Here is a 14,773-nt window from a genome sequence, read left to right on the forward strand (position 1 = left end):
CTACCCTTAGGGCACAACCACGCAAGTTAACAACCCCCTTTTATATTAGATTTATTTTCTATATCTTTATTGATGTTTTCTAGACACTAATTATTATTCTTCAATTTTAATTTTCAACCTCAATGGTCAAGAAAAGTAAGTCCAAATGTGAGAGAAAATAGACAGAATAAATATCACCAAACCAATTTTAAACTAAGCGAAGAAAAGAGACCAAACAACTTAAGCTGAATGACAATAAACGAAGAGATGATACAAGAACAAAAGTGATGGTATTACATTTTTAAACCACATGCATGAGGATCTTTTACAAAAAAAAATATTTGGCAACAATAAACAAAGAAAGAACAGTAACATGAATTAGATGTGCACGAATTGCAATTCAAAAATATTCATTTTAAGGGAATCTATGCCGATAAATTACATGCATTTTAGGGTAGGGATTTGGGGTTAGAATTCTTTAATAGTAGAAATGTATGATAGAACTTGTGCAGAGTTCTCATTTCCCCCTTCCAGGCACATGTGGGCATGCGGTGGGGAAGGTTCTTCAGGCATTTCGGCTCCATTCTTGATCAATAACTGTTTGCAGATCAAACATGTTTTTTGGTTCGATCGGTAACAATTTCTGCTAAATTTGGTCGTTAGCGCCTGAAAGAATACTTAAGACAAACTGAAATGCAGAATGCAACAGTGTCATAATTCCTTCTGGTGAACTGCTTGCCACTTTTGCTGCTTGTGGTGAATCAATGGGGACATTAGATCGTGAAGTTGTCTCTCAGCACTATACTCTGAAGTGGCCTGCAATACAATATAATCTTTAAGTTCTTCTGCACTCTTAGTTTTGAGGATATTACAAGCGACAAGCTCTACTGATAACAAAAGTTTGGAGGTTATTTGGTCAAGTCAGGATTAACTTGAATCAGTTGGTTTCAATCCTGGTTGAGTAATCCTCTGAAATGGTGTCAAACGGTGTCTTTGAGAGCATATATTGCAACCGCAAAGAACATTTTTACCGTGTGTTACTCCAGAGTATTTCACCTCATAAGCCATACACTAGAAAGTCAACAACTCTCTACAACCATAGCTTTCTTTTTTAATAAGTGAAATATTATAGGACACGTCATTAATGTGCCAGAAGCATCCCTCTTGCACACTAATACTAGCAATCCTACATTTCCTACTAAGTATTGTAATCACAGATGCAACTATTGTTTGGGTTGTTCCAAAGCATATTTAATATCAAGAATCAAGGTGCATACAGCATTTCTTATTCGTCTATGCAAAAAAGGTCAGAGAAATTGATATTGGTAGGTGAAATTTGCAGAGCCCAAATATAAACTAAAACATATAATTAGATGCTAGACAAAACCATCACCAAGAACAATTATGACATACCCTTTTATTAAATGCGAACCGCAATGTTTGGACTTGAATTCCTGAGCAAACTCTCAAGTCAAAACCAAGGCAATCTACACCAATGAGTTTTGCCTCCTGTAAGAATATGAAAACAAAGATTAGAAATCAGATCTATCACCTAAGAAAGCTCACATACCTAAACAGGAGTAATAGGAAAAGTTTGAAAGATATAATAGACTTCCCATATGCAACTTTACCAGCGACGTACATGCCACACATGACTATGTACGCAAATACCAAAATTAGATTTCTTATTAATTAGTCCTGGTTCCCAAATGGATTCACAGCATATCATAGCATGATTATTCTTTTCATAGATTAAAGAAGTCAAATTGTTTGCATAGAGACACCATATTCCAAAACAGACAAGTTCTAAACCTCTCAAGATTAGAGAACAAATCATCTTTATATGTTTGGGAAGCAACATTTTATTACATGAATATCCACACACAAAAATTGGACAAAGAGGCCTCAAATGAAATAAAGTATGCATGTTTCATAATACATGCAACAAAAAGCATAATCAAAATCCTAATGATCTAGAAACAAATCGATTGAATTTTTGCTGCTTTCTGTCCTCGGGGAGAGGTCTCAACCTTCACAGTTGGCCCAAAATTGGCTTATGGCTCCTAGACTCTTCCATAAGAGTGATCACTAAGAGCACCGGCTGCACCGAAAATGCTTGCACGAACAAGCAAGATGACTCATAGAACATGCCTTGCAAGGCCCATGAAATTAAAATATTCCTGACCATGAAATATATTTGCATACAGTGATACAAATTTCAGGAACTAATAGCATATACCAACATACAAAAACCCAAGTAAACACGAACACCACCAAACAGCATAAGCAGGATCCAGGAATGATTTAATATCCAATCTGTAATAGAAGTCACATCATTTCCAACTTCCAAGAACTGCAAGGTGAGTTACACTTCAATGTTCCTTTGTTTTTTGTGTAAAATCATTCAGACTATTACAACAAGGGACACAAAAGCTTATTGACAAGTGTGATAGTGTATTACCTCTACTTGAATCCCCTTGACTCTACAACAGAGAGACTTGAGGGCTTGTGTGGTCTTCTCTCCTCCAGCTTTCAGGCGAGATATAATTTTGGCTGCCGAATGTGCAATGGCATCTGGTCGAGCTTTCTGAAAATCTTCTTCTTCCACAACAATCTGTAGATAATGGAAACATTAAAATAAAATAAAAATTAAAAACCAAAAAGCACAGCAGGAACCATAAGTGAATAGTGTGTGTGAAGAAGTGCTACTTGGCGAAGTAGTAAGACGTGTGGAGGGATCCTAGGTCCAAACCCCCTTGAATCCATACTTTTTATGCTAACCACTAGCTATATTACCTGTCCTAACCAAGCATTTACCTATCCAAAAAAATAAAAAATAAACAGTGTGTGTGTGACAAGACTAATAAATCCTGGTCCATGAATAAGCACTTCAGCTGCCACAAGAGTTGAGTTTCAGCTAGCCTCTAGGAAGGCTTTGCCTCATGTGGTGAGTGGAGATATCAGGCTTTAGGCCCATGAAAACCCATCCTTTCTCTGTTCTGGTATTGTGGAACTAATATTTTGTGCTTTTTCACTTATGCTACCACACACACACACATGAGGATGGCGAGGTAATATTTAACCCTCTGAGTCAGATGAAAATTAAAAAGGTTTCTGATGTTGAGGTTCTGGCCTCCTGAATGGAAGCAAACTTATTTCAATTTTTTTTTTTTTTTTTTTGGTGGAAAATAAGCTTATTTTAGTAGATCATCAGATCAAGGAGACTCCAACTTCCATCACATACTTAAAAGCTGGAACCTTGTCCCTTGGTAACTGCATTCAGAATTTTAGGAGATCTAGCAATTGCTTCCACAGTAACAAACTAACAATGGGAAAAGTGTTGGACATCAAGAAGCCAAACCTAGGGATTGGGTTTAATATTCTAATGATTCCAGATTGCTTTTCCAGATTCTATATAGGCGTTGGTAGATGTTAATTAATATATTTTTCCACCCAACCAGTCGAGATAATTTGAAAAGTTAAAGGAATGCACGTCACTACAAGTTTTTACTATTTTATAATTAGGAGATTTGTTTGGATGATGCAATTCAAATCCTAATTCAAGTGAAACTAACAATGCCATTTATGGACAAGTAGTTGCAAGATCGAAAGGTAGAAAAATTAAAAATAACACTGGCGTATTGAAAAGAGATCATTTCTATCATGCAAAGGTGTCAGATTGTTCCATTCCCTAGAAAAACAGGGAATTTCTAAAAGCCAAGCCTATCGCCTCCATTGGACCAACATAGATTAAGAAAGGATCAGGTCTGTTGTGAACTGGGCAGAATTATTTGTGAATTTAATATGAATGACTCACCAAGAAAGCCACAATACAAACCTAATGGAAGAGGAATACAATTAAAACAAGGTACACACTAATCATGGAAAGATAAGGTGTTCCAATGCCAAAGGAGTGGATGAAAGCAATCAGCTAATTTCACAAAAGAACTAAGAAAACTCAGAACATACCTGACTTCCGTGTGCAGAAACCAACTGAATCTTAATCATCTCTAGCTTGTAAAATGAAGTCACAGTTCTGCGGCTTTCGCCTTTATCCACTCCCTCTACCCATTTAGAACCATCTTTAGATGAGGCTCTGAAATCTGACTTATGTTCATGACCATTAATGCCAAGATCCTCAACATTGTCTTCCACAATTTTCCCAACCTGATTTGAGTCATCTTTACTGGACTGATGTTCTGATATATACTTCCGTATAACAGAATGCTCTTGAATAAAGGCAGGTCGTAAAAGGCCCAGGATTGCAAGGCCAGCCGAAGGTTGATCCATCGAATCCATAGGATCATCCGATGTGACCTGAACAATCAGAACTAAATTCAACCCAATAGCATGAACCATGAGAAAAGCATTGTTATATTGTTACTATGTTACCCAGGACGGCCATGATACTAATTGACCCGACATTTACACTTAAAAATGCAGTCTCCAGCACAGATACAACACTCATTTTAATTAAAGGGTAGAAGTGAAGATTACATAGTAAAAATGATATTTTTGTAATTTTAAAAACTAAAGGGAAATAGGATTGCAATTTTCTTGGTTTTTGACCCAAATGACCCTGAATATATTAAGTTTAAATGTTTAAGGAGAGGGCATCTTTGAAATCCAAATTTTGGTGTTGAACCACTTCTACTCCACCTTCTCTCATTGCAATAGTAAAGATGATGCATAATTTGATCAACATACCACAAGTTCATGCCATATTTCCAAGAACATTACTATCATGTAACCATTTACCTCAACCATTTTTTTGGCGAAGTACAATGGATGAGAAGAACGCATCGTCTCCAATTTTGCCCAATCCCCAACAGTATCATCAGAATCCACCTCATCTTCTTCATCTCCAAGAATGGCAACCCAGTCCTGCAAACAAATATGTAAAAATAAAATGTAGAATCCCCAAATACTTGAGGTCTCCCTCGTCTACAAAGTCTAAACGAGTTTTCCGCAAAATTTAATCAGACAAAAGAATCTACACCTCAATATCATCACCATCAATATCTTCATCTCCAATCTCTTCAATGCCGAAATCAATTTCAGATGGTCCTAGTTCCATCGCACTAAGCATTTCGGTAGTATTCAAGCCTATCATTACTTGCTGCATTTTATTTTATTTTTTTTTAAAACTATTATTATTAAAGCACAATCGAACCCCCAAGACAACAATAACAAGCTTTACCACATAGTTATTCCCAGAAGTTAGAGATTGCAGAATGTCTTGATCCTCCTTCACCTCGAAGTGAATATCTGAAAGAGAAGAGTATCAATTTCAATTTCAAATTTCCAATTTCCAATATCAGATAAAACCAAACATGAAGATCTGACTTACTTCCATGTTCATCAGTTATGTAAGGCAAATCTGGCCAAAATATGTTATCGTGAACTAGATCATCAATCAATCCAGAAAACATAAGCGTCGCTTTGCTGTTAACCTGTAAAAATTGCAACAAAAAAAAAATTATAATTTTCATCTATGGAGACGCTTAAACCTAGAATCAACGAAAGATGACTCTGATAGCTTTGGTACCTCGATTAAGGTTCTAGTTGTTTCCGCAGCAGTGAGTTTGGCATCTTTGTGGTCTAGCGTTGTAGATTCTCCAATCTCCTCAAAGGGATGGTAACTCGGTTTTCCACTCAGTCGAGGAGGATCTGCAGATGTAGCTGAAGCTCGAATTCTGCTTTTCAGGTTCTTGGATTTGGATTTTGTAGCTGAAGAACACTGGGAAGTGAAGAGGATGCCATTAGCATCGTTGGAGATCCACCATGGTTGATAACCTGCGATGATTTGTAGAAAAATGAAATAAAATCAGATTGTTAAAGAAATTTGAAGAAGTTAGATGAGAGAGATATAGTTACTTGTGACGAGGGAGGAAGATGAGCAACCAGCGTTGGTGTTGGTGGCGCGAAATCCGACGGCTAGAGCTGACTCGACCATCATCATCATTGTGAACCCTGAGAAGAACTTCGTGTATCAGTGGCGCGCGCGCGTCTCGTCCATTAACTTGAGCAGGCAATATGCCTTATCGGTATCGGATGGGGGAGCAACGAAAGATCCGAGTACTAATCTATTAAAATATTCCCACCATGGTTTTTAAACTCGGTATTTTGTCTCGTCTCGTTCACCTCTGATACCGAGTTGACTCGGACGATACGTCTCGTCTCGTCGAGTCGTCTCGTTCAACATTAAAACAATGGTTTTTAACCATTTAAAAAATCTGAAAAAATCAGGAAAAATTCAGAATTGATTCCTATTAAAAAAATGAACACCTCAAAAAATATAAAATTAAAAAAAAATTATAATATACCTATCAATCAAATTCAAGGTAATTAAATAAGGGTCCCGTTCAATGGCTAACTTTTTGGCAAAACATTTTTCAAAACATGAGTTAGAAGTTTTGGAATGGGCTGATTTTTGGTGAAGATGATCTCTACGGTGAGGAGATTATCATCACCAAAAATCAGTCCAATCCAAAACTTCTAACCCCATAAAAAATAGTTTACAAAAAATGGACGGTCCACGAATTTTCAACTTGTAAACATGGGTTAGAAGTTTTGGAATGGGCTGATTTTTTGTGAGGATGATCTCCTCACCATAGAGATCATCCTCACCAAAAATCAGCCCATTCCAAAACTTCTAACTCATGTTTTGAAAAATGTTTTGCCAAAAAGTTAGTCATTGAATGCTACCCATTAAATAAAACACATGTTTCCTAAAGATTAGTATAAATTTCTATTGAAATTTTCATCAAAAAATTTTTAAAGAAAAAATAAAACAAATTATCAAAAATACATTTAAGTATTTATCATAAGAAAGTAATAATATCACTCAATAGCTATTGCTTGTAAAAATAAAATAGAAATTTTCATTTTTAACTTTTTTTTTCACAAAACTCGGTTGTCTCGGTTAACTCGGACGAGATTTTGAAAATCTCGTCCGATACAACTCGTTTGTCTCGCGAGTTAATGTAAAATCTGTAATATCTCGGATATCTCGTTTGTCTCGGACGAGTTTTGCGAAAATATCGTCCGAGACGACTCGCATAACTCACGAGACGCGTTCGTCTCATAACTCATTGTGAGTTGGTCTCGTTCACCGCTGATACCGAGTTAACTCGGGCGATACGTCTCGGTCTCGGACGAGTTTTAAAACCATGATTCCCACCAATTAAATATACATAGGAAAATGCTTGAATGACACAAACGGAGACACCAAGGTGAAAAAAATAAAAAAAAATTTGATATGGTGGCGCACACATAATCGTAGATGCTTTTTACTCGTATCTCGCGGAAATGTATCTATGGCAATGTGCACGACACCACATCATTTTGTCTCCATTGTGTCTCCGTTTATGATTGCACATGGAAATGGAAATTCATTTTCCACCTTAACCAAAAAATCTACAAAAATATGGATTTCACTTTCCCACCCATATTTTTTATCTCCAATTTTTTCACACTCACATCTTCTTCTTCACCACTACCACCACCACCACCACCATCATTACACTAACATCGTCATCTTTACCATCACCGTTGCCGTTGCCTTTGCCGTCGTCGTCACCGTCATCACCATCTCCGACCACTTTTCCTTTCTCTCTCTCTCTCTTCTTCTCCTTCTCCATCTCTCACCTCCACCACTACCACCACCATGTTCTCCCCTCATCTTCTTTCCCATTTACCTCCTTAGTCATCGCCACCGCCACCATCACCGTCGTCACCACCATCGCCGCCACCGCTACTATCGCCACCGTCGCTATCGCCTCCGTCGCCACCACCACCGCCACTTATCTTCTTCCTCTCCCCCTTCTCTTATCTTTCTTTCTCCTCCTCCTCTCCTTTTTTTTTTTTTTTCTCATTTAATTTTCTCATGATTTTATCCAAGTAAAATCAAACAATAGAATTTGATTTTCCAACCCTACCTATTTTTCATCACAATTTTTCCATGGATTTCAAATTCCATGGAAAGTCACTTTCCATGCAATCAAACATACCCTAAGTTTCACGCGCTTGATTTTTCTAAGAAGGTTATTGCCGCGCCAATTTTTACTGATGCCATACCAACTGTGTGCACTTCTATGGTTGGGGCATTAGTAAAAGTTGGTAGGGGCAATAGTAGCTCTCTCTTTTTTCTTTTTTTTCAATGACAAGGTGTCCAAAGCATGGTTTTAAAACTCGTTTTGACGGATGGTCTTCTTGTTTATGAATGAGATCAAGTCATCTAATTTATTTGAGTCCTCGGGATGAGATTTGAAATAAGAATAATGCTGAAGTGACCTCAGATTGGACCTCACATCGCACACTCTAACGTGAAAGTGTATGAGAACCATATATACTTTTCTTGAGATGTGAGTGAAAAAGTATCTATGATTCCTATCCACTTTCACGTCAAGATGTGGGATATGAGGTCCAATCTTGAGGTCACTCCAGCATGATTCTTAAAATAATGTTGTGGAGGGAGAATAAACCATGCCTTCAAGATGACCCGTCAACCCGTCTTGTCAGCCCAATGTTTGACCACTTTAACATATCCTTTGTTAGGCCATCTCTTTTAAATTTAATTGTTGTCATTAGGAAGAAAATGTGGTACTGGAACTTTGTGGGTATTCGCACATTCTATGATTCCAATATACTTTTTGTGTTCCCCATAGAGTATATTCTGTTGTTTGCTTAGTCTAGGTTTTGTGACATAGAAGTGTTGGCTTATACTATGCTCTTGTTTGATTTTCATTTTTGTGGAAGCTGAGATTAATTCAGTATTATTATTGGGTTTCCTTTCCTCATGAGGTATCTTTTATCTTATGAAACTACTGTTCAAGTGGAGCGATTGTTGTCTGCCGAACAGAAGGCAACAAATTATCGATCACCAGATGATGGAAATGCTCCATACATCGGCCAACAAATGCCTGCAAAAGGTAAAATTGGTTTACCATGTCAGAACGTACATACATTATGATTATTTAAGGTAACCAGAGTAGTCGCTTACCTTTCCCGTGTACTTGAGGTTGCATTCACCGCACTGGAAGGTCTAAACAAACAAGCTTTTCTGACTGAATTGGTACAGTAGTTCATTTCTCTAGAATCTCTGATGTGGCTTTAAATGAATGTTTCTTTGACTGCCATTAATAAGACTCTCACTTAATTGCTCCTGGTAATGCGTGCATGGGCATATATTTGTAAATTGATGTGTGCTATGCATGTTCATATGCAAGTCTGCAAAGCTTCGGAGCTATTGTGGCATTTACACAGACAGACGTATGTTCCCACATATTTCCAATAAGAGATGAAGAATTTCGTTGTGCCAATGCACATGCAACTTTCACGACAGGCAAATATGCCCTATCCCATGTTATTGTAGAATGTTATGGATCTTTTATAATTGCAATCTTGTTTTGAGGAGTCTATATTGTATTTACTGCTTTCCCCATCCATATGTTGACACGTATGCTGTCTTATTTTTTTCACTGATAATGAGATTACCTCTCTTGTTCTAGGGAAACCGTTTGCACAAAGGGCTACTTAACCATTGGCAGAAGTACACCTTTAACCCCAGGTAACCATCCGTTCTCATGTTTCAGAGCTGTGTGGTTGGTCATGCTTTGAATTATTTATTCTCATGTCCTCTTGAGCTATTTTTTATTGTTCTTTTTTCCCCCTATAGCTGTACATTTTCCATGTTTGTTGATCTTGAAATTGTGTCTCTAATTCCAAAGTTTGACCTCCATCCATGATTCATCCATAATTAGTAGAAGCAGTAAGAAGCAATGATAGGTGCAAGCACGTGTTAAAAACTCATCTTTGGAGAAAATTTATTGGTACAGTGGTAGTAATTTTAGGATCCGCTGTGTCTACTAACAAAAAGATTTCATTCAGAACAGGACCTATGCATCTCTATTGTTTGTGTTTTAGTTGTTAGCTGGGCCATATCTTTTCTGGATAGTGAAAGACTTCAAGAGAAAATATTCATCGTTGAGCAGTTCTGTTCAGTAAGAAAAGTAGTTGTAAGACAAAAACGTTATAGGGTAGTTGGCTTTAGGAAAGTGAAGTATCTCAAGGAACGAGCTTTCCTTCTTGTTCTTGTTTTTGTTCACGTTCTCTTGCTAACTAAGCTTGATTTGCAATTTTTAACTTGCCTTCATCCTCAGTCTCCAAAAACTCATTGATTTACTGTTGAAATCTGCAAGGTTTAGCCAACCTCTCTGGACACCGACGTGGTATTCTTCTGTATCGCAGCTAAATTGAATAATAGCTCGACCTTTTCTTGTAAAGAATCAGTAGGCTTTACATTGCCTTGACCAAGTTAAATCCAGAAAATTGACAGACTAACTCCAGTAGCTTAAGCCAGCTTTCTGTGAAACAATTTGATAATGAGGGGATTTAAAGTTTCAAGGGTTGGAATTACATTCTGCATTAAGCAGAGTTTAATCATGTTAGTCTGCGTACAATGGTCTGGTAACATCCACGCTATTTTGTTTAATATCTTAACTAACAAACCCTCTTTATCAAGTTTATAACAATGCACTAGCTAAGATGAGTCCCGTAAACAACACCGTCTTAATTACCAAGTTAAGAAAAATTATCGAACAAAATTTCTTGCATTTTCTTCAACAATGATTAGTGGAGATTGGGTTTTTTCCATGTTCTGTTTTATGTACTTATCTGTGTTCTTTTCTACAGTGGTGGGCTGCGGCTGAAGCATGACATCACTGAGTATGGGGAGTTTGTATGCAGCTTTTATGCTCCTTCAATCGATGAGAATTTGAAATGTTGTGCATGTAAGTGGCAGGATATATGTATTGCTTCTTTATTCTTTCTTAATTATTTTATCGAATCTCAACTTTCTAGTGTTATACATGTTTCAGCATGGCCAATGTCTTTATTGTTGCACGTAAAAGCCTTTCCTCTTCATTCGAGGGAACCTCGAGTATCCAAAAAGATGCACAGAAGTATAAATGATTATATTATTTGGGTGTTTTTTGTTTTTTATGGTTTTTTTTTTTACTTCTTACACAAGTTCTTTTGTGATAAATAATTGATTCAAATTGGCCTCCAATTCAGGTTTATTCAACTTAGAGAAGATTACAAATCTGCAAAGCTTGCAGCCACACTCAGCTCTTTGTGGCCAAGTTCCAGTTAATAAGAACCACTGACACAAGTAAAGAAGATAATACACCATTCTCTTGGTTATCTGAGTACTCGGAGAATCAAGGAGTTACAGAGTTGAGCAAGCTTCCCTTATTGTCTGAAGAAGATTTTGATGGGCACGAGACCAAAGTATGTAGCTTTTTCCTATTTTAAATTGGACAGAAAACCATGTAGTGTTCTTTCTTCATTTGAGTGTATATGTTTAGCAAGTACAAATCGATAACCGACAGATCTATACCTTTAATGCTTTGATTTATACTCTGAGATTCTTATTGTTGCTTCAGTTACAACCAAAAAATGATTTAGTCATTGTGTGTGTAGAGAGAAAGACAAGTCCCATGTGAATTATTGACGATATCAATGGGGGTGTTTGATGTATGTGTCAATTGTTTATCTTCAAGAAGAAATTTTCTTTGATGATCTTTTCCCAAATGGATCGAGGAATACTCAATCCCCAGAAGTTTTCTTTGTTTAAGTACGCGATGATCAACTTGAAACCATTCATGTCAGCAGGGGCAGATTTAGAGTGGGGGCACTTGCCCCCACAAGAGTTTTCAAATTTTATGGATTAATGTGCTATTGAGACAGATTTTAGTGGCGGATAAAGAAATCTGTCACTATTGCCCCCCACATATTTTTTTTTCCACTTGTAGTTGCCCCCACAACTATTTTTTTCACTCTTAATTGTCCCCACAAAATTTTTTCTACTCTTGGTTACCCCACAAGAGCAAAATCCTGGCTCCGCTCTTGCATGTCAGAATTTGTTCTTCAATCTTTTATTAAAAAGTGAGAAGCAAAGCTTGGGTTGGTAGAATATCAAAATCTGGAAATATAAGGGCCTGCGATGCCACAGTTTACCTTCTCGGCCAACGTAAAAAATCAAGTGTCATTCGAGAACTAAAATTTAACTATTGTATGATTAGAAGTATTGGATTTGTCAAGAGTGAAAACAGAGCCATTTCAATCAAAATTACCTTTTTACCCTTTGATGAGAACTTGTTGTTTTCATTAAGCTTGTGTTATGATAGATAAGCTCAAATCCAATTCATATTCATGAGTGTGCTCACTAAGAGAGAAGGCAAAGTTTTCTTGGGCCGACGGGTAGGGGAGTGGGGCATTGAATCATCCTCCCATGCAACAAATGAAAGGTGATGAGACCCCAATTGGTTTAAGAGATCCCATCAAGAATGATTCTGTTGTGCTGAGAACCAACTTGATTGGATTCCCATAATCACTGCATCATGATGAATGCATACCTCTCATATGAAGAAACATCAAAGTTTTACAATAAAATCACTTATAATATTTGTTTATAACATAATGGTGTGCTAATATTAAAGCCCTTATAAAATAAATAAATCTATTAGGGGGCGATTGATTGCGCTTCTAAACGCAGATTTATCTGCGTTTGCGTCAAAAAACGGCGGTTTGCAATTTTTTGTGTGTTTGATAGAGCTTTTAAAATTTGCGTTTCGCGCGTTTTAACGCAATTTACCAATTTTTACCGCTGTTTTGAAAAGCGGACGAGAGACGCTTCGCGCAACAGCGTTTAAACGCAATTAAGTGAAATGACTATTATACCCTTCGACATTATTAAAAATTCCATCGTCTGTCCGCGATAATAACTTCGTTCACCGAATGGGTTTCCTCAACCATCGATTTCGACAGCACCAGCCGACTGAACTCATCGACGACGACCACCACCACAGCACCGATCTAACCTATCGACGACGACGACGCTAACTTCGTTCAAGCAAAACTCATCGACGGCGACGCGCGGTAAACCCATTTGAAATGCAAAAACCCATCGATTGACACCCTTCATCGTTGAACTTAACCCCGATCAAGACATCGACGAAGATCGCTGCCATTGACGACCCCGTTTGCGATCGACGACATTGAAGACGACGATTCGAAGTCCGATTGAAATCAGAAACTTCGTTTGACCCCTTTTTCGATCGACTCATTTTTCCCATCTCTGTGAGCTCTCTCTCTTTCTCTCTCCAATTGATTTCAATTTTTGTGCATTATTCTTGACGAAATTGCTGGGAATTTGTTGGATTAACAGAAATTGCATATTTCTGTTGGATTAACAGAAATTTTATTCTGTTAGGGTTGATTGTAATTTCTTGGTATATTTTTATTTAAATAAAATCATAGAAGAAATTTCTATAGAACTTGAACAATTGTGAATGATTCTTGATGAAATTGTTGGGAATTTGTTGGATTAACATAATTTTTTTTTTATGTTAGGGTCGATAAGTGTTCTTCGCTAAGTACGCTATAATTCGAACCTACCATCTCTTAATTTCCTATTTTTTAAAGACTCATTTCATTAATTCATTCAGATCTTATTTAGTCTGTAATTCATTCTTTTTTTTTTCTTTTTTGATAAAAAAAAGAGGGCATTTTTGTTGGTTTTGTTTTGAATTTGGATTTGGATTTGACTAATGATATGGGTTGGGTCAATTTGATTTTATTGGTTTGGAATTGCAATTTGAAGAATATAGAAGAATGTTGCCATCTACTACAACATTGCAATTTGAAAGGGACAATAAGGCCCCATTGTTGCTAATGATCATCCACATTCTATGATCACTTTGTCTTATTTTGGATCCCTACCATAAACTTGTTTTTCACTGTCATGTAGAAAGTGCCTTCTTTGATGCATTACAATATGCATTCTTCGGTAAGGATGTTTCTAATATTACAATCTAGTGGGGGATTGTAAGATGTATAATAATATTTGAAAGTGACATTTTTTGTTTCAAATGTTGTGTACCATATTGAAGAGTTGCAATAATTACCTTTTGAAAAGTTGTGATCCAAAAAACATTGAAAAATTGTTAGTTCAATAGTAATTGAAATGAGCAGTCCTAGGTCAATGACTACCGTGAGACTAAAAACACACACACACACACACAACACACATACAACAATTATCTATATTTAGTGTAATTATATATTTATAAGGGTATTTTAGTAATTTTTGATGCATTCTGCGTACATTATGTTGGATTGTGTATTATGCAGGTATTTTGTTTATCAGGAAAATTTTATATGTCTATTTTTAAGAGCAGATGCTGCCGAAATTTCTATAGAATTATAAATTTTTCTATAATTTTTTTTAGAATTATAAACATTTTAAAATTAAAATAATTATTTTTTTAATTTTTTATATAATTTTATTATATTTATATATATTTAGTGTAATTATATATGTATAGGGGTATTCTGATAATTTTTATGCGTTCTAGTTGCATTATCAACCTTAAGGGCATTCTGGTCATTTTACCCTACTACAGCAGATTTTAGAAACTGTATCAAACAGTAATTACCAGATTCTAGTCAACAGCACAGCAGTTTTAAAAAGCTCTATCAAACAAGTTTTTCAGCTTTTCAGATTCTGACAGTAGATTCTGACAGCAGAAGCTGACAACAGTTTTAAGAAGCTGAATCAATCAGCACCTTAGTAATTTTATTTTGAGTGGGGATAATCTGACTCCTCCCAACACAAAACCGTAGATCAGTTGCCTCAGGATACCAAGAAAAAGATTAATGATTCTACATATCCCAAGGCAAATGAGATACGATTATGTGGGGTGGGGTCAGAATATCAATTTTAGAGTAG

At 36.5% G+C, this 14,773-nt stretch overlaps 1 protein-coding gene across 3 annotated transcripts; it reads right to left on the minus strand.

Annotated features, from left to right (window-relative positions):
* Positions 1 to 609: 609 nt before the first annotated feature.
* Positions 610 to 6,055, minus strand: LOC147389860 (uncharacterized protein At3g49140-like). Of its 3 annotated transcripts, none has more exons than XM_086419485.1 (10): positions 5,884 to 6,055; positions 5,528 to 5,775; positions 5,330 to 5,432; positions 5,180 to 5,247; positions 4,979 to 5,098; positions 4,738 to 4,863; positions 3,949 to 4,296; positions 2,441 to 2,593; positions 1,393 to 1,488; positions 610 to 795 (listed from the first exon to the last, which is right to left on the minus strand). In XM_086419485.1, exons 1-10 carry the CDS (start codon positions 5,942 to 5,944, stop codon positions 691 to 693), a joined length of 1,428 nt encoding a protein of 475 aa, XP_086275611.1. In that variant the 5' UTR covers positions 5,945 to 6,055; the 3' UTR covers positions 610 to 690. The 3 variants fall into 3 exon arrangements, with proteins under 3 accessions (XP_086275611.1, XP_086275609.1, XP_086275612.1); XM_086419483.1 differs by having other exon boundaries at positions 5,857 to 6,054; XM_086419486.1 differs by lacking the exon at positions 4,979 to 5,098 and having other exon boundaries at positions 5,857 to 6,054.
* Positions 6,056 to 14,773: the final 8,718 nt, after the last annotated feature.

The sequence above is a fragment of the Akebia trifoliata genome, chromosome 12 (genome assembly GCF_017979445.1).
Source record: "Akebia trifoliata isolate Shusen 1 chromosome 12, ASM1797944v1, whole genome shotgun sequence".
Lineage (NCBI taxonomy): Eukaryota > Viridiplantae > Streptophyta > Magnoliopsida > Ranunculales > Lardizabalaceae > Akebia > Akebia trifoliata.